Source organism: Cyrtonyx montezumae, unplaced genomic scaffold (assembly GCF_038088225.1).
Source record: "Cyrtonyx montezumae isolate F1298 unplaced genomic scaffold, pur_monq_1.0 scaffold_2, whole genome shotgun sequence".
NCBI lineage: Eukaryota > Metazoa > Chordata > Aves > Galliformes > Odontophoridae > Cyrtonyx > Cyrtonyx montezumae.
In genome coordinates this window covers 57,281,213-57,301,690 of record NW_027071936.1, presented here as the reverse complement: position 1 = coordinate 57,301,690, position 20,478 = coordinate 57,281,213, and the positions used below count along the sequence as shown (strand labels likewise).

The following is a 20,478-nucleotide window of genomic DNA, read 5'->3' as shown; positions in this document are numbered from 1 at the left end:
AACATGCTCCACCTTACTCATGTGCTTGGCACATGCACCAGGCAGAATGCAAGGTATAAACTCCTTGCATTCCTTCCAATTGCAGGAGGCTGTCAGTCATTACAGAGCAGGCTTTTAAATTACTCAGAATTTCTATATGTGCTGCGCTGTTTTTCCTGTGCTTACAGAAGAATGTGCCAGCTTGAGAACAAGAAGTACTTTTCCATGTTAGTTACAAGATGGAATTCAAACAATGAATATTTACTTTTCTCTAAATTCTAAATATTTTAAGTGCTATACTGAGCTTACAGACGAAGAGCAGAAGCTAATTTAGATGTGTCAATAGCCATGTAATAGCCTCCTCCTCATCACCAGTTAATTAATAATAATTTGAAAGACTGAACTATCTGCCTAGAGAAAGGGCACCTGTCTTTGGAATTGTTTATAATTCATCACGTCTTCAAAACCAAGTAAGAAAATAATAAATGTAGAATTAATTGAATAATTAACAGCAGCTGCCACATGATCATAGAATCATAAAATCACCAAGCTTGGAAAAGACCTCCAAGATCATCCAGTCCAACCATCCACCTACCACTAATATGTCCCCCCTAAACCATGTCCCTGAGCACAACATCTTGCACAGCCCCAAGGACAGGACTCCACCCGCTCCTGGGCAGTCTGTTCCAGTGCCTCATTACTCCTTTGGAGAAGAAATTTTTACTAATATCCAACCTGAATTTCCTCTGGTGCGATTTGAGGCCATTCTTTCTTGTCCTATCACTGGTTATGCAAAAGAAGAGGTTGACTCCCACTTCAACACACCCTCCCTTCAGATAATTTAGAGAGAATGAGGTCTCCCCTGAGCCTCCTCTCTTCCAGACTGAACAATTCCAGTTCCCTCAGCTGGTTCTTGTAAGACTTGTGCTCCAGATCCCTCACAGCCTCATTGTCCTTCTCTGGACACGCTCCAGGGCCTCAGTGACTTTCTTGCAGAGGGGAGCCAAAAACTGAACATGGGAACACAGAAAACTTGAGGAGTGGCCTCACCTGAGTACAGGGGGATGATCACTTCTGTGCTGCAAGGAGCACTTGAGAACTGGACATTAAATGACAGCATTTATAGGTTCTGAAGTCAAATTTACCTCCTCTTTCACTTTCAGTCACTCAGAAGAGTTGCAAACAAATGTGTGGAAAATGATCTCCTATGTGCTAATGTTCAGATCTTTCCCACTCTGCTGGAAAGGATACCTGACAAAAACAAACTGTCCCCATCATGCAGGGCTGTGCCCCTCGGTGCTTTCCCTACAATTCCTTTCAGACTCTGAGGTCTTGGCTTTAGTCGCTCTCCAAAAGCATCACGAGCTGGAATCCTATTTTGCTGTTAGCAATACTACACTTTTCCATTTGTTGTCCCTTCCAATAGCACAACCTCGACATCAGGCCAAAGACAGAACTGTTCCGCTCACAGTGCTTGTCAGCCCACAGCTGTGCTTTTAGTAAATAGCAATTCCTTCAGAACTATTCACAGAAAATATCAGATCAAGAATTCAGCCTTCCGGACCTGCATTCAGCTGTATTAACATGAAGCTGTACTTGTATTGGCAGAAAAGGTGAAGATCCTCTAACAAGGAGGGAGGAAACTCCACACAGTTGGCTTCATGACAAAACCTCAAGTCCTCCTTCAAGAAGCTCCCACCTCTGAATGAAATAAGGCAGTGTACAAGGCAGTGTACAAGTACAAAGATGGATGGGCAAGGATGAGAGGAGTTACATGCAGACAGCAGTTCGAGACAGTTTAGCTCATCTAACTTGTCACTACTTAACAGGTGAATTATTTCTCCCTGGTAGCAATAATATGCCCATAACTGCTAACTCCAACAGGAGTTAGGCCTCGTAATAGTACTGTTATAGCAGGAACTGAATCACCTGGGTGAAGCCTTTTGTCTCAGTGACAGAGCAGCTGTTTCCAAACGAAATCAGTAACGCTACGTACCTCTTCTTGCAACACCTTCCACATCTGACTCCATCACATTTTCCCAGGATACAGAACAACTTCTTCAAAACACACCAGTGGGTCAATAAATTGACATCCTTGTGCAGAGTAAAAGCTTAAAAAAAAAAAAAAAAAAGATGATGCACTTCCCTTCTGACAAATGTATGAATAGAAGTTTTAAATTTATATGTAGATACTGCTTAACATTTCAGGGCCAGGAAGACCACGTAGGTATTCAAAAGGAGCCTCCTGATAGTCTAGGAAAAAAAAAAAAAAAAAAAAAAGGAAAGAAAAGGCCAAGTTTGGCTTATTTCCAGCCAAAAGCCAAGAGGAGATCAGGTAAACTGATCTTTGCCAAAATGTGCATTTGCCTGCAACCTTATGCTATTTATTTTCTCCAAGGCTGGTAGTTTTCAAAATTAAAAGCACCTTTAGGACATGGTTCTACTACAAAGATTTTCTGTTGTGCTCCAACGTGACCAGGTCTGCAACACCAGGCTCAGCTCAGCGCCTGGGACTCTGGCACCTCACCTGTAGATGTCTCTGGATTCTTTCTATCTGCAGCCTGATCCTGATGTCCTAGTGGGTGCCAACGGCTGAAACGCAGCCAAATGTCTCATTTTTCTAAGTTTCTCCTTCTCTGTCAGTTTTCAGTGACTTTCCCTCATGCTGTCCAAACTTATGATGGCTATGGAAAGGCAAAAAGGATATTAATGTAGAAGGAGTGAAAGAGAAGTCATGGAAACAGCATGATGCACGTGATACAAACTTCATCCAAGAGCCCTCGGCTCAAAAGGTAGTAAGACAATGAAAGCAAAACCTGCAGTATATCTAGATTTTATAGCTACAAAAACTTGGCCAGGTATAGTTTGGTTTTACTGCTAGCTTGAAAGAATGTCAAGTACAACTTCAGGCAGCTCACAGCAGAAAACTGTGAACGTTCTAGGTTGTGTTTTCCAATGAAAGCTGTTTGTCATCAGTGCAACATGAACAACTGCTCAAAATGTCAAAGCATAACAAACACATGTTGTACTCATTTAATCAAGTTTATATTTTATATTTATTTGCACAATACAAATTTTTAAACAGACATTCTATTTCAGTTTCCAATGTAGACTTCTACATTCTATTTTCAGTTGCTTTGGCTTGTCTGTTACTGGTACCAATACAGTACCAGTCCTACCACGTGGTGTTTGTCATTCACGCACCAGCAAGGATTATACCTTAGTGTCAGACACGTAGCTACCATGGCCAATTAGAACAAATAGCTTGTTTTGTAAAGAATATTTAATGCAAAATGAAAGCTTCAGAGCATTTTACCACCTTGCTGGAGTGTGGAATAGTGTATCCTTTCAAAAAAAGGTTGGAATCACCAACTTCTGGACAAGAAGTGAAACTATGTGGTTTTTTATTTTTTTCTTTTTTACAGATATCACCAGCAGGAACTGATTATACGGTCACCTTTTTCTAGAATACACCAAATAAATACAAGCAATATGTGCAACACAAGCTGTTGTCAACTACCTATAATAAATCATACCTGTGAAAATACATAGGAGCATGTTGTGAATATTGAAAGAGTAAAGTGCTTTAACACAGAGCAATTGAATCCACCTAGTGTTGTATCACAGGCAAACAACATGTTCAGTTTGGATAGAATAGTCTCCATGCAATTAGTCAGCAGCAATGCCCTGCATTTTCTTTATAACATTAAACTAGTATATACCACTTGAGTCATATGGGATTTAAAGTCAGGATACGGTGTATACACTTACAAAACTCAACCAATGCTCTACATTAGCACACGTTGTAAGCATTGCTACAGCAGGGTGGTTTTGTGTTTATTTTTCCTTTTAAGAAGCTGAACCTTTGGTAGTGTAAATGCAGCGTACATCGAAGATACCACTGAACCAATGTGAGCTCATTACACAGCTGACAGGAATGGGAAGAAGAAAAAATCAAAAACAAATTTAATGGCTTTATGCACTGTGCTCCTCCAGTCATGCTCTATTTTCACATGCCTCCCTGCAGGTAGGAGTTTAGACATGCAATTCAAACAAGTGATTGCTTTCAATTCAAAGACAGGCCATTTACTGCCAAGACGACCTTCCAGAATTGTGCTGAATTCAATTATACTCCCTTGCCTCAAGTTCAACAGCACTTTCTTAAACTCATTGCTTGCCTTTAGCACAATATCTTTGGTTATGTCATCTTCCTCTGCTAACTTAGTTCCATTTTTGCTACTGAAAGGCATACCCACAGTTATTTCAAACTTGTACCGATCAAACATTTTCATGTGGCAGCTGTGCTTTGTCAGGTACTTGAGACGACACAATTCTTCCTCCTCCATAGTGACATTTTTCGGGTCACAAAGAGGGTAGGTTTCACCATACAAGCACCTCATCCAATCACCAATGAAAAGCGGAAGCATATTTATTGCAGATTCTGCACTATTGTCAATTTCTGTTACACGGACGTATTTGAACCGCCCAGTCCACGTCACTCTGTGTCCTTCCAGGTGACTACATAAAATCTGAGTACGTGCCATGTTAGTCTCCTTCCATGATCGGGGTCCACAGAGGAAGGCATACTGATTCCATGTCAAGGTGGAGTTGTAAACTTTCATTCCCTCTGATCGATACACATAGAACCAACAGAACAACACTACAGCCGTAATCCACACCAAAATGAGTTTCACGATCGAGCTCCGAGTGAGGGACTTAACCATTTCTACTACAGAGAAGTTGACTTTTGTCCACCATCGGAAGAACAAAGGTACAGCACACAAAACCAGAGTCACTACAATTTTCATGAGCTCCAGAGACACGAACCACTTAATGAAATGGACCAGACACATCAGTGCAATGCCGACACCTAGCACTGGGAGTGCAAAGAGAAACAGAAAGTAACCAATTGATGCACGGACGAGCCCAAGGCCAGAGGACTCCTGCAGAATGACCACAGAGAGTTCACACCACATAAAGCAGACCAGATATGGGACCAGGTAACAGTAGGTGCCTTTAAAATTTCGTAGCTGTGCCATTCTGAAGAAAAGATAGAACAGATACAAAAACAAAAGGCACGGGATGCTTACGTTGATCACAAAAAGATGGCCTACAGGAACAGTAAAGAAGGTTTTACCTAAGAATTTCAAGAAGCCAAAATTCCCAGGTAATATCTGCAACAGGGATAAGCAACCTGCTGCTATCTCAGTCATTAATGCTCTTCGCGTGTATGGTTCTGCACATGTGCTTAAACTCATGTAACTTGTCACTGTGAAGAAAACTGAGACAATAGCTAACTCTGAGCACGGTATACAGTCCTTACTTGCTATAGGGAAGGAAAAGATTACAAAGAATACTGAGAGTAAAAAATAAACGTACGGCTCTAAGTGATTCCAGCCAAAATTCACCTCAGCTTGCTCAACATCTAGGTTTGGTTCAAAACGAAGGAGTAAGTCAGTCAAAGTGCGGAAGTTCTCCCAGGCCTTACTGTCCTGAAAAACTTTCAGTGTGCAAATCACCATAGAAATGAAGGACAAATAGAATATAACTAGCGGAATAATGAAGGCAAAAAAATCAATTGTCAGATTACTGATGATGAAGAAGAAGATGAGAGCATTGATGTGATGCGTTGGAATAATGGTGGACAGCCAATGCATTCCCGCCTTTGATGCAATATCTATCAGGTATTCTTTAATTTCCATTATGGCATGAAGTGGATATTTTACAACCTGGAGAGAGAGAAAGAAGGGTTTTATTTAAGAGCGGTTTTGTATCGGTGCATCACAGGTATTAACTGAAGCAACAGCAGTCAGTTGCCTAACTTCATCTGACATGGAAAGATTTTTATTCCAAAAGTGTTGCCAATAACCTGACATTACATTGTCTGATATTATTAGCTCTATTTTGATTAATTCAGTCAGGTGAAACACAGAGGCTATTTTGATTTCAGGGAAGATGGATTTCATTACCTCTGACACATAATTAAACGCCTTCCTAGTCCAAGACTCTGCTCTGCTGACTGCATGCTGAAGGTAACAGAGAACCACAGCCCATAGTTTATCTTAAGTCATTACTTGAGCTGTGAGTAATGTAAGTTTTAAAACATTAAGCTCTACCACTCTTTTGCAGAGATTATGTTATACATTCTGATTACATGCACTTACAGAAAGCCTTCACAGCTGTTTTATCTTTAAAAAGATCCTTTCCATGTACCTATGGATGCAGCTGTCAAAATCTATTTTGTAAACAGCAGAAAGTCACTGTACTTAATGATCTTAAAATTTTACCCATCTCACGTGGCATTTTCCTACACAATTATACAACAGTAGAAGAAATGCTAGATCAGATGTCCCTATGGCCACCTACACACTCTATCAGCAATAAAATTGTCAAGATTTTTTTTTTTCAAACAAACATTCAAATATTACCACTGCATAATCTGCACATTCCGCAGTGCACACAGTCCCATAAAAAGACAGTTTTTAATGCTTTCCCAGAACTTATGCTTTTATATTAATTACATCAGCAGAAAAGCCAAAACATGCTTCAGCAAACCTCTGTGACCTTGCAAAGAAATAACAACAAACACGTGACTCTGGCATAAACCTGTTTATTAGCAGAAGTATCTCTGTTGTTCTTCATAAATGCATCTCTTTCAGAATGTTAGTTATTCAAAACATTGGAAAAGAGATCTACTTTTTTCTTTTTTTGTAACCCTGCCTTAGGATAACAGACAACAAAATGAAAGAATGACAACAAAACCCCTCAAGGCAGTAGCTAGGAACCCCTGCCTTGCTTGAAATTTATACTTATCTTGGACACTTGCACCTCAATTTTCCCTTCTCCTTTCACTACCAAGAGAAATAACAGTACAGAAAACCAATGTACAGAAAAACAAATCACACAGTTCTTGAATTCCTCCAAAATAGAACCTTCTAACACCTCAAGGTTAAGGATAATTTTTGTCACCTTCTTGTTCCTTTCTACGTGATAAAGATATCAAGTATATAAAAACAACTGTAATAAAAACACAACAGTTGTGACAGGGACCTTTAAAGTCTCACTGAGACGTAATGAACAAAGTTTGTACCCTTGCAAGGAAAACCATTACCCTTTTCTCTTAAATACACGTCTCAAATATATGAAATTATAAATACATACGTAAAATCACAAAAATTTTTTCAGAAATCCTACTATTGACGCACTGAGGCTGAATATCAGCTTTGAGAATCAAGTGCAAATCACCTCTGTCTTGTCTGAAACGTGGAAGCTACAGCCCTTCCATAGAGCCTGTTCATTACTGTCTGTTTACCTTCAGTCTCAGGGGCAACTCTTCAGGAGTCTTCCCTGCCAATTCATCATCTTCCTCTTCCTGCATAATCAGGTTAGATGGGATGATTCCCTTTGCATACTTCTTGGTAATCTCCACAAAGTCATCCAAAGCAATAAATTTTTTAGCTATAAGATAAAGTATAGATGGTGAGTAAATAGCATCACTAAAATGCTGTACTGATTATATGAAGTGGAATATTAGTTTTCTTTCGTGTTATTAAAAATATGAAAGAAAATTACGTTATTTCGTGTTATTAAAATCACGTTAGCTGCTCTGGACTTCAAAACTTGAATTGCTGATAACATAGGCTTACCTTCAACCTTGCTCTGAGATTTGTGCTTAAAACAACCAGCTGCTTTTACCAGCACTACAAATACTCTAAATCTTGTCAAACCAATACGTATTTTATTATATTCACAAACAGGAAAACAAAACGAGTGAATGTGGCTTATCTTCAAGTATTCCAAGGGAGAGAGACTGCTGGATCAGGTTATGCAAATCCTAACTTATCATAGCTTTGGTAACTTTAACTAAAATCTGCACTGAAGAGAAATAATTATACAGGAACACCAACAAATTATTTATACACTATGAACTGAAAACCAACTTCTGATTTGGTGTTTAGCAATTATTTTTGTAATTTTGTAACTATCAGACAGATATAATTCCATCAAATGCCCAGTTATTTACATGTACAGGATTAAATGTAGATTTACTTTAGTACATTAATTTAATATGTTGTTTGGCTTTACAAAACTCCTCCCTCAAACTATGTCAACTAGGATTTAAATTAGCTGGCCACAAAATACGCCTTAGTTGGTTGTGCACAAAGACAAAACGTTATCACTGCCTAACAACTCATTTACAGGTATGAAGCATCTTCTCCACTAACATTCTGTCAACTTGATCATATGGTTGTACCTCAGGGCCAACGCCATGCTCCACACAATACAATGAAGGTTTTGGCTAAGCATCCTCAGTCAAATGTCTCTGACTTCCTCAGGAGCTTCAGAACAGCGTAGGCTAAACTCAAACAAGTTGCTTTCCCTGGAAGTCTAGGAGTAAACTGAGACAGGAACATGCAACAATCAAAAACTATCTGTTTCTGTAGCATCACTGTACTGCTCTTTCCCAGGCTCTTAATGCTAGGGGAAGTTCAGGGAGCAGGGATGCCTCATCATGCAGTATCAGGAGCACAAGGACACAAATACTGACAGCTACTGGCCCTTGTTATCCACTCCTCCAAGTAGAAGGGAAGCAAGAGATTACTTCAGAGATCTCCAGGGATGCTACAGGATGCCTTATACACTGCTTCAAACTCTTCTCACACCCAGTGCCTTGCATTAGCATGCATTAGCTAGTTACTATGGTAGGCAAGTTTGATGTGGTTTGTAAAGGAGGATAATTAACAGCAACTTTTCCCATACTCCGCAGTAAATGACACTGCTGTAGATATGAAAGACTTTTGAATGACAAAAACCTGTAATACACCACCTACACAGTACGTTTAGCTAGTCAGCTGACAAAAATAAGAATGCCGGCCTGCTCAATAGAGTTCATGATTTTAAAGAGACAGAAAACTCAATGGCTTAACTAAGTTTCAAATAGAAGATTGGTAGATTTCAGCTTTAAAAATAAATGAAAAACTTTAACAGAAATAGGAGTAATGGAAGCCATATAAAATATATTTGCATTTTTTAATAGGAGAAAGCTGTAGATTCAGGACCAAAAAAAAAAGACGTTTTTCCAAACACTCATTTCAGGAAGATGTGCCATAATGGAGTTCAATGGAAGAACAGCAGCTTGCATTTCTGCTTCAATCTTCCAACTTGGACATTGCCCTTCCTTGCACTTTTACAATGTTTTTCTTTTTCCCCACAGCATGAACCCTGTACATCCCACCAAACACCGTGCGGCACTGTTCCCAGGAGGCAGTTTAATTTTCTGCTAACTTGTTTTTCCATTCACAGACTGCAAGGCTACAAGACTTGCACAAAGAATTCATTGAGGTTCCTCAGTTGTCTTTGGTGCGCTCCAGATCACTCCTATCACCACACAGACCACCTACACTTACTGTCTTACTTGGACAAAATATTCAGCAGCAAGAATAGTTTTTCTGGTGAGGAACCAGTATGCAGACATGATTAGAATCTCACTACAGTTCCTTTAGGAACTTTTACATCACTCTGAGTTATCCTGAGAGGGAAAGAGTTATTAATTTAATACGAACAGTTGGCCTATCAAGTGTAACAATACATACACTTTCAGGCATGCAACAACTGTCCATTGACAATATCAGCTTTAGTATTCCATTTATGTCTTCATTACGGATACTCCAGATCAAGTGTCAGCAAACACATCACTGGCTTAACGCTTCCAAGTATTGACAACATATTAAAACTGAAGGAGAAAATTCCTGCTGGCAAGATAAATGCAGAAACTCAGTGGAACAGAGAAGTAAAATCTGGGTAGGAACAGCTGCCTTGTTCATCTATGAAAAGAGAAAAGCTCTCTAGAGAAGAGGTAACAGCTTAACTCCTACTTTAAGTGTTTGATGAAAACTTTTCGCTTTTAAACGTTATTAGTATTTTGTCACCCAAGTGTCTTTTAAATTGATATTAAAAGTGTATGTTGTAGATTCCACTTCATTATTTGTAGATTTTTTTTCTTCAATTTGGTTATGACAAATTCCCCTGCCTCCCCCATCCACCGTAGGAAAGGAAAAATATGCACATCAATTCCTGCCTACGCTTACATGTAGGTTCATTTACTCTCCTGTTATTTTATCTGCCATTTAAGCCTTCACAGAAAAGAAAAAAAAAAGCAGTTCCTTTTCTGACAGTCTGAATAACTGAAGAATCCAGAACAAAATGACTTGCTTAGCACTTATGCTCTGTCAGCACGTGCCTGTTCAGCTCAGGAATGGAAAGAATGCTACTGTCATTCAGCAAGTGCCCAGCAATACAACTCCAGGGAACTTGGTTACAACTGCCTTACCACACGATGACCAAACAATGAAACACAATCCTCAAAGGACTATTTCTAGATTTCCAGGAGTGGCAAATCAGTCACAGGAACAGCTGATCTACTCCCATGGAAATTCTGATAGGGCCAGACATTTGGTCTTCAAAATGCAGTTCTTCCCTGTCATTACTCTCTCCTTTATATACACAGGCACATGTTCTTCCTCCACTTTTACTTCTATTAAAGTTAACATAAGGCTGAAATACTCTGTGCTCAGGAATGTTAGCTTCACTGCCAGTTGCATAACTTGATCGTATTCATTACACAGGTGATTTGAGAATCTTTGAAGGTAAAGGTCAAACTGAACTGGTGGAATGTCCATCTAATCTTTCAAGGAGGTGAGACATGCAAAACCTGACTTGGTTTATTAACCCACATATTACATTTCAGTTGCACGTACCCTAAACTACAGTGTAAGAAACAAGCCATGTTGAGAGCAGTGCTCTCCAACAACCTATCCACATTTTATATGAACTAATCTTCTTTAGGAAAATGAGATTTTCCTGACAATTGAGTAATTGAATTTTGTGTTCTTCCTTGGAAAGTACATGTGCTGTATTATTTGAAACATATTTTCTTAATTTAGAGCCTTCTTTACTGCCAACCTGCTTTCTAATTTTATTTTTATTTCATTTACAGAAGTTATTAGAAGTAATCAATACACATAAGTATCAGCAGCTTCAGCACACTACTAGCACAGAAATTCAGAGTAAGCCAAAGCAACACCCTACATAGTACAATCTCCACTGGTGATAATGCCCTAGAGGAAAGTATGTAATAGCAGTCATCTGGCTTCTTCATTAAGTGCTTTAGAAAGAAAACTTCTCCTTTACAAATTTTTCGTGTTTTTTACTTCTACTGAGCACATTTGAAGAATCTGTTTTAGACCAGCCAAACACCCCTACTTTTTAGGCTATGATTGTGATCAGATTTGTAAGGTTTCAAGCCTGCACATTTTGTTTTGTGCTGCTATGACAAGCAGCAGAATTCTCGGGTTGCATTCTCATTCACAGGGGACAATCATTCTATATGCAGCAGTTTCATCTCCATTCCACATAGATGTCCCTATCTATTTCAGCTATGAAAAGAATGTCTTGGTACATATTTCTTAGATAAACTCTTGAACAAATATGAAAAAGCAAACATTAATTATAAGGGAATGGCAAACAGAAGCAAGGCAAATAGAGTGAGGGAACTGTCTGCAGTAGCAGTCTGCATAATTAAGTCCCTTATTATAAGTAGAAGCCTTACTACAGTTTAGAAGGAAAAAAAATATTGAAATTGCAATTTTTTTTAAACTCAATTGCCTTTTAAGCTGCAAGTAGGAGGAAAATGGCAACTTATATGCAAACCCCCTTTAGTATACTAATCACTGGCAAGTCTATGAGAATGGTAACATATTCCATGATTTCATGTGGAGATCATTTATTTACCTTGCACTTACAGTAAATTGACAGCATCAATTTATAGCAATTAGAACCTGCTATACATCCTTGCTCTCATTTAATTCTATAAAATTGCTTAGCAAAACTGAACAGAACCTAAAATCACTGTCAAAGATTAGAAGCAGCAGGTACTCACATTCACAGCTCACTAAGCGCTCCAGCATTCTCCTCTGCTTCTGCACTGACTTGGGGACAGGACCAGGTTGCTTCTCACCATCTGGTTCAATAACAGAAGTTGAAGAAAAACAAAGGCTTTTCATTAAAGTGATCAAACAAAAACTGGAATGTTGTTCAATCTCTATATCTGGGGAATGATATTTCTTCAAACTCCCCACAAGACAATCATCAACGGGTATGGAGTAGCTATTTACCTTTCTGTATCCTTATTACTACGTGGGAAGAGAAGGGAAGGGAAGGATTGATATAGCACATATAAATCCATAACAGGAGATTGAACACTGTATCTTTAGACTTAATTTGTAAATTGAAATATCTAGTAAAATTTAAGGATGACTGGGGTAAGGGGAAAAAAGTGAAACACAGTAAAACCATAAGACATGGACAGCAACTGCTTAACTGAATCACAATCTACAGCAAGAGTTGTCAGGCCTTCAGGAAATAACTTCACCAGTCCAGAGAGAATACTTACTAAAACAGCCATTAAGACACTTACTTCTTCTTAAGTGAAACATACATTGACTTTTATCTCATGCTTCATTTTTTATAAAGCTCTCCAGATTTCTAGCTGCATTCTGCCTGCAATTACGTATCATCAATATCATAAATCAGTTCATAAACAAACCTTCATTATCGACTTGCCCAACATTTTCCAGTAGTTCAGAAACTGCTAATTGCTTCTTCTTTTTGGGGTTTAATTTCCAATACATGACTAAAGCAGCTTTTCTCACAGCTCTCTCCAAGTCAGTCTCAGATGATAGTTTTTTGACTTCTTGCTCATTCTCAGAAGTGATGCCTCAAGAAGAGAAAAATACATTAGATACTATTATCCCACGCCCTTGCTGAACTGACAGATTTGTCCACAATTGACTTTTTCCCAGTTTAGTCTGAAACCTCTCAAGTTTCATTCACTTCTTCCCCCCTCAAATTATTCAAATACCCTTCCATGCTCATTGGTCACCAAAATCAAGTTTCATTCCTCAAGTTTACACTGTACTTCAACATGCAATATCCTTAGGTCTTTTTTGACTTTTGAAGCATAACAGATCAGACAAAGATTGGTGCAGACATGTACAGTTGACATACAAAAAGCAGAAAGAATTTCACAAACAGATTATTTATTTTTAAATAAGAGTTCAGATAGTTGGCAGACAAGAGGAGCCCATTCCAAGTGTGGGAAGCAGTATGAAAGAAGGTATGAATCTTGAATAGGGAGAAGACACCCAAAAAGAACAAGGAGAAGAGAGGCTGGAGCTGGGCAGAAGAATGGAACAGCAGATATGTATGATATGAAATAAACAGTCATATAAAAGAAGTTTCAATGGTGCTGAAGGGAAGAATGCACATGAATTCCATTAAGGAATTCAACCGTACCATTAATCTAAATGCTTCTATAAGCTGTAGTTTGCTTTTTACAGGACTGATCTGAACGTGCTTCCAGCAACTACTCACATAGTTTTGTCATGAATGTCCCTGTTGTATTTTAATGTGTCTTTTCAGTGTTAAAATGGATAGGCAATTATTGAAGTAGGACGTACAGACAAAAATCCATACCTCTTCTGTCGGCTAGGCATCTGCGCAAGAGTTTAACAGCTTCTCTTCGACCCTGCTTAGCAGCAAGGATGAACCAATCAACTGCACTGCAATTGTTAAGCTCTTCATCCTCCTCTTCTGCTAATCTCAAGAAGTGTTTCCCCACCTAGAACAGAAATTCCTTCAATTACTGAAATACATGCTAGTGTCTGTCTCTCTCCTCTCACCCTCAGACTCAGCTAAAATGAAATCTCTTTGAACAAAAGGTCAAAACATTTGCTCCCACCACTAAAGAACATAGCTGTAAGTTGATATTCTGTAGAGAAAGATCAGCTTCCAGAACTGGAAGCAAGAAAGAATTGCAGTACACTTGATCAGGTCAAAGAACCAGTTGCCATTGGTCTCTGGCAACTAGCAGGATCAGTTAAAGCTCATGGGGTTATTAAGTCATATTAAGAGCAGTCTTCTTCATTATCTAAAGTGGAACTACAAGAAAGTATGGGATGAACTTATGCAGGGTCTGTGGTGACAGCACAAGGAGAAATTGTTTCAAACATAAAGAGTGTAGATCCTGGATGTAAGGAAAAAGTCTTACAGTGAGGGTGAGGAGGCACTGTAACAGGCTGCCCAGAGATGTGGAGGAAGCCCCATCCCTGCAGACATTCGAAGACAGGCAGGACCAAGCTCTGAAAAACCTGATCTAGCTGTGGATGTCCCTGTTCACTCTAGGGGTGTTGGACTGGATGACCTTTAAAGGTCCTTTCCAACTAAGGATTCAATGATTTTATGATTCTCTTGGATCCTTTTCTTCCTATAAAAATGGTCAGACAAAATTCTGATGGCACAGGCTGGCAAAGAGTCTTGGTGTGGAAGGAAGGCCCAGCAGTGAAATGCCTGACTCACTGCAGCTTAGCCACTGAAGGCCAAAACAAACTCATGATTAATTAGTGAATTGAATGAAACTAACACAGCTTAGCACCAGTGTAATGTTAAATACTCTTATGCTATAGCATGAAATACTTCTTATCACAGCCCAAGAAAACAAATGTTAAGTGGCAGAAGGTGGCCAGAAGTGCTGAACACTTATTTGTATGTCCAGAGAATCTGGGAAACGCTTTTGTTTAGTTATCTGAACCCCTTCTCTCTCTCTCTCTCAGATACTCTGTTATTTACACTCAGAATGTTACTGAAATAATAACAGACTACAGCTCCATAAATCTAGTATTATCTGTTGCAAAAAACAAACAAAAAAACAACAACCAACTCTGCTTGACAGCTTTTCTGAAGCTTTGCATTTGATATTACCAATAAAAGTGACTAAAGAAATACCTTTGAAAGGTGAGTAATAAACAGTTGCTGCAAGTGAACACTGATCTCATTAAAAAAATGTTTATCTTAGACATTTAAGATTAGGTCTCCAGCTTTGCAACCAGTTCAAGCACTAAACTGGGTGTTCAAACAACTTCTCCTTAGAGAGTCACTGAGTCACTTGGAGCAATTAAACCCATACAGCAAAGCGACCCAAAACTGTAAAGGAACTTAGAAAAATGTTGAACTGAGAAATACGAAAGACAGAACTAAAGACTTACTATGAATTCATACAAGAGTTCAACAAGCACTGCACAGATATAGTGGCAGACCAAGAAGGGAGTATATGAGGCTGTTTATTTCTTGTTTTTTACCTTAATATTTCAGCCCTGATAGAGCAAATGCCAGGTAACTCATCACCAACTGCAGGCCTACTTCCAGCTTTTTATGCCACGAGGGAATTGTTTGAACAAGTTGCGAGGTAAGTAACATCCTCTCACAAGAAAAGGAATTTCCTGAACATGTTTATACTTTTAGCCATTTAAATTTTGAGCAAAGCTTCAGGAGCAGTAGCACTTGATGCAGCTCTTTCAAATTGATGAGCATCTTTTAGTCGCAAAAACTTTTATTGCAATGTAAACCGGAAGATTTCGGTATCAAGTCATATATTGCTCAAGTGTACTGCATCAGGAAAAAGAAGCCATAACACTGGTTTTATAATATAAATGTTTTGAGGTCTGAATTTTTTTTGTCCTACAGAGGGGTTCTGTTTGTTTGCTTTTGAGCATCAAGATTCAATTATTTAACAACCCCCCCCTCCCCCTCTAAAAACTGAAACAAGACAGATGCAGTTCCAAAATCCGAGCAACCAGAAAATATTTGCTTGTTATTTTGGTTACAAAATGACAAGCCTTTCTGTGTACTTAAGAAGTTTTAGGATCAAAAAATTACCTCCAATCACCTCCAGGGAACAAATGCAGCTTTTCCACAAAATACTACTGAAAGGGGCTCTAAACAAGCCCCGTGCCTTTCCCTGTTATGGCAAAGCTTCCACGTGGAAAAATTTGTGAATGGCTGCACAGCTTTGGCTGGCAGTGATCAAATGAGCAAGAACTGATGGGAAGAAGCATTATCCTCAGATTGCTAAAGTGAGGAATCAAGGATTCTCTCTTTCCCATGAGCTAAAACTACAAAATAAAGTAAGAGTTGGCAGTGACTTAACACAGATGTGCATACTGCATTATTCTAAAGCTGAGTGCTCACCCCTCACCTTTGGGCTTTGCAAACCACAGCATTTATCTCAAGAAGGCCCCTTGCAGATAAGCTTTAGTCAAAGACACAGAGCTGCCCCTGCTCCATTACAGAATCCAGCTGTGGGTGTTTCATTTTCATAATTGCTATGCAGTTATTTCTCAATAAAGAAACTACCTAAAGCTACGGTAATGCAGGCTGCCATCCACTCATAGTGTATTTATTTCCATAGTCCCTGCAAGGTTATTACTGAATAAACTCATAGTAATAGCTATGTGGTAGTGAACTGAGCAATTTCTTATGTTTGATTTTGTAATAATTAGAAAAAACAAAAAACAGTGATGTAATGCCAGCTCCTTATTCTTTGTCTTACAATATTCACACATTAAAGTAGTTTTCCTGACTGGATTCTAAAGTAGAGATGGATGTATATATAACATATAGTATCTTATTATTTAGGTTAAAAATGAAAGATAATTCCTAGAAAAGAGAACTATTTGGGGTTCTTTTTCAAACAGTCATTTTCTCCTGAGGGCACATTAAAGCAAAATTGCCTCCCAGATCTTTAAAAAAAAAAACCTGTTATTATGTGGGAATAGCTCCAAGTGTACACAGTTAAAGAAGTAAAGGAAAGGAGCAAACGAGGAAGGAACTGCAAAGGATAAGGATGAAATACAATTATTATTTATGCATATACATGCACGCACATCACAGGCTTAGATTACCTATGCTATTTCTTACTCAGCCAGAAATTATATCCCAAAGCAATGTTCTATGGGTTTTGTTCGTTGGTGTGGAAGAAGAGCCAAAATGTGGACTTTGTAGCAGCAATCCCCTCAGTGCTAAAGTCTCACCTTCTGCAAAGCCACTGGCTGTTTCGGAGGTGAGGAATTCCTTACTGTCTCAGGTTACAACTCCAAGGACAGCCTGCCCCCAAACCAGCTGAGATGGAGTGAGAACTGTCAGACATAATTTTATCAGCTTCAAAAGCATTTCTCTGTGCCATTGCTCCTGCCTCCTCCCTGTTGCCCCTTTTATTTTTATTTGCAAGAAGAGTGGTAAACCCCAGGGAAAAAAAACAAAACCAACGAAGCATCAATGAAAGACCACATTCTCATGAAAGACCACAAGCAAAAATTTAACTGCTGTGGTTGCTCTATGCTCTGAGCCCCTCTTGCCAGTTTATATATTCGTTCTAAAGGCTTATGCAAGAGTTGGCCTTGAAACCCAAGCAAGCAGCATTTTTCTAGGTGGAGAAGCCATCTGGCATCGGTGTTCTTTGAACAGTTTAAGATCCAAACACATACAGTACAACTAAATGTCTTTGGGGAAGATAATAGTTCTTCTAAAAGCAGGCAGTGCTGTTTTTGGAAATAAAAGTAAACCGTACTGGACAAAGCATATGAAATTACCTCTATTTGTGCTTTTGGTTCTCCAGCTTTGGCCCTCTCCAGCAGTTCCTCAAAGAGCAATCCAGGTTCTTCCTTCATGGCCCCTACAAATTAATTTGATTAAAAAAAAAACTGGTTTACTAGTGACACTTGAAATTATTTTCTGAATCATTACTATATTTGGTTGAAGAATTAAAGGATCACATTGAAAAAATCTAACATGAGGGTCTTACAAGAACAGCAGTACAAATTAACTCAATATTTACTCAGTCTCCATGTTCTACTTCAGTGTATGTTACTGTTACTTGTTATTTGGCACCTGCCACAGGATGCTACACACTATTTACAGTTTCTCATTTACTTCCCCAGGATTAATCTCTGAAACCTGCAGAATTAATCAACTTTTGTACTGGAATTCTTATTGCTGAAAGCCCTTGAGTCAGTCCCTACCCCGACTGCTTGTTTATTTAGTAGTGAAGCATTTTCAAGCATTTCAAATAATCAACCATCCTGTAAAACTTATCCAGTAGAAGTTCAGCTTCTCAGCCCTTAGAGTAAACAGAAACAACAATAAAAATGAGCAAATGCTCACAGAATTCATTCTGCTTTGTCCAGGTCAACACTCAGCTGTTTCTCCTTTCCTATCAGACTATACACATAGATGTAACCACGTTTTTTTCTTCATCAAAAGCAGCAGATCGCTCTACTGGTCATCAAGAAAAATTTTCCCAGCTCTGATATCCAGTGTTTGTAAATAGCATCATGCTGTGCATCACTTTATGAAGGAAGAGCACGTTTGATACAAAAGCTAACGGAGTCTTTAACAACTACTTTTTTCCTTTAAAAGAGAATTTATAATCTGAAATCTGTTTGGAAACATTAAAGAGAAAAACAGCGCAATTCAATCAACATGAAGTGTGTAAGAAGGAACAGACCACTGATTTAGAACACATTTATTAAGCAAGTAAGAACTACAGTTAGAAAGGCAGATTTAAACTCAAGAGCAAGCTTCAAAACCTTACCCCATTATCCCGCAAGGTCACTGAACACACTGTGATGCTTGGCAGCTATGTATTTAGAGCAGACAGCATGACAAAGCATGGTCAGAAAGAACAGCCTCCAAGCATAAGAAACATTGCCTCAGAAACGTTTTCTGGCACTTGCTCAAAGCTACAGATTTCAGTCTCTACCTAATATGGTCAGCAATAGTGAATGAAGCATGGTAAACAGCCCAGTTAGCTGAGGCGACATTTAATGTCAGTGATTTTTCAAGAAATGAGAGGAAGGAGGAAAAAAAACAATTCAACATAATCTCCCAAAGAAAAGGGCTACTTATACTCTTTAATATCCCTGGTACTGGGACTATTTCCAAACAGGAACAGGCTGCAAGCCAGCTCTTTCATTAAAATGGATATATTTTAACAGGAGCAAATCATGAGGTAAGTTTTCTCCTTCTCCATGCCACAGTTTTGTCTGCCAAGCTTCACTTGGAAAAATACTAATGCCAGATTATAACATGTTCTCTGGCTAAGCAAGGCACATAGTGAAAAATAATTTTCATTTACTACTCCCTCTTTTCAGAAAGCCGTAAAAATATTATTCTAAGACAGGGAAACAACATCCCAGGAAAATTAACCACTTAATCTCCTTGCCTGATATATAGCCAACTGCACTGAACTCCAAACAAGTCAGAAGCCTCCTCTCCAGATGGCACCACTCACATCAGCACCCATCCTTCAGGGGCTCTCTGCTAACAATAGAAGTTACAGAGAAGAGCGTATTGTTTGAAAGAAACATAATATTCATTTATCTACCCTACACAAATGAAAAGATTTGGGCAATGCAACATTTTTCTGCTTCTTCCTCTGCTTTCACTCATCCATAAGCTTCTTTGGTTGAAGTTCTTTGTACCTTCTTCCGTCTTTGTCAGGCCAGTTATCCTCAGAGTCCTCAACACCTTAAAATGGCACAGGGATAATCCCCCCACAGTTCAGGAGAAAATGGTGGAATAGCAGGTCTCTACTTGTCACAAATCCATGGGGCCAGATGTATCCATCCAAGGGATCACTTATGAGCTGGCAGTAGTGACTGCTACGACACTTTCAATCATATATCAACAGTCCTGGTCAATGGGGGAGGTCCCAGACAACTATAAACTTTCTCATTAGAAGTCCACCTAAAAGAAACGTCAGGAGGACCTGAGCAACTACAAGCCTGTCAGCCTGAACTCAGAAGTCCATGGCTTGGACAGGTGTACTCCTTGCTGAGTAAAAACCTGTCTGGATGGCTGGGCCCAGAGAGTAGTGGTGGTGAACAGTTAAGCCCAGTTGTTGCTATTGGTGTTCCTTGGGGCTCAGAACTGCAGCTGGCCATTTAATATCTTTACCAATGATCTGGACAAGGAGATTGAGCACAGCCCCAATAGGTTCACAGATAGTTGGAAAGAGAGCTGAGATGCCTGTGGGTAGGAAGGCCCAAGAGAAGGAACTAGATAGGCTGGATTCATGGGCCAAGATTAACTGTATGAGCTTTAAGAAGACTAAGTGCCTGGTCCTGCACTTTGGCTGCAGCAACAATGCTACAGGCATGGGGCAGAGTGGCTAGCAAGCTTCTCAGAGAATAAGGAACCAGGGGCATTAGCTGACAGCCAGCTGAACTTGAGCCAGCAGTGTACCCAGGTGGCCAAGAAGGCCAATGACATCTTGGCTAGTATCAGAAATGGCACAGTCACCAGGATCAGGGAGGTGATCTGCATTTAATCTGTCCAGGGGGCATGAGAGGAGCCCTCTGTACTCAGCCCTGGAGAAACTACATATAAAGTACTGCATTAAGTTTTGTGCTCCTCACTAGAGGAAAGGCTTTGATGACCTGGAATACGTTCAGAAAAGGGTAACAAGTCAGGAGCACAAGTATTATGAGGAATGACTGAGGAAACTGGGATTATACAGTTTGGAGAAGAGGAAGCTCAGGAGAGACCTTATCCCTCTCCCCAGCTACCTGAAAGGAAAAAGGAGAACAGCCTTAAGTCACACCAGGG

At 39.3% G+C, this 20,478-nt stretch overlaps 1 protein-coding gene across 3 annotated transcripts in view; it reads right to left on the bottom strand.

The window, feature by feature from the left end:
- Positions 1–3,400: 3,400 nt before the first annotated feature.
- Positions 3,401–20,478, bottom strand: part of WFS1 (wolframin ER transmembrane glycoprotein) — a 32,174-nt gene continuing 15,096 nt past the window's right edge. For all 3 annotated transcript variants that reach the window (XM_065735785.1, XM_065735786.1, XM_065735787.1), the window contains 6 exons: positions 17,463–17,545; positions 13,513–13,657; positions 12,584–12,754; positions 11,918–11,998; positions 7,292–7,437; positions 3,401–5,708 (listed from right to left, as the gene is read on the bottom strand). In XM_065735785.1, the coding sequence (XP_065591857.1) occupies positions 3,900–5,708; positions 7,292–7,437; positions 11,918–11,998; positions 12,584–12,754; positions 13,513–13,657; positions 17,463–17,545 (2,435 nt within the window). In that variant the 3' untranslated portion in view covers positions 3,401–3,899. The remainder of the gene's footprint in view (positions 5,709–7,291; positions 7,438–11,917; positions 11,999–12,583; positions 12,755–13,512; positions 13,658–17,462; positions 17,546–20,478) is intronic.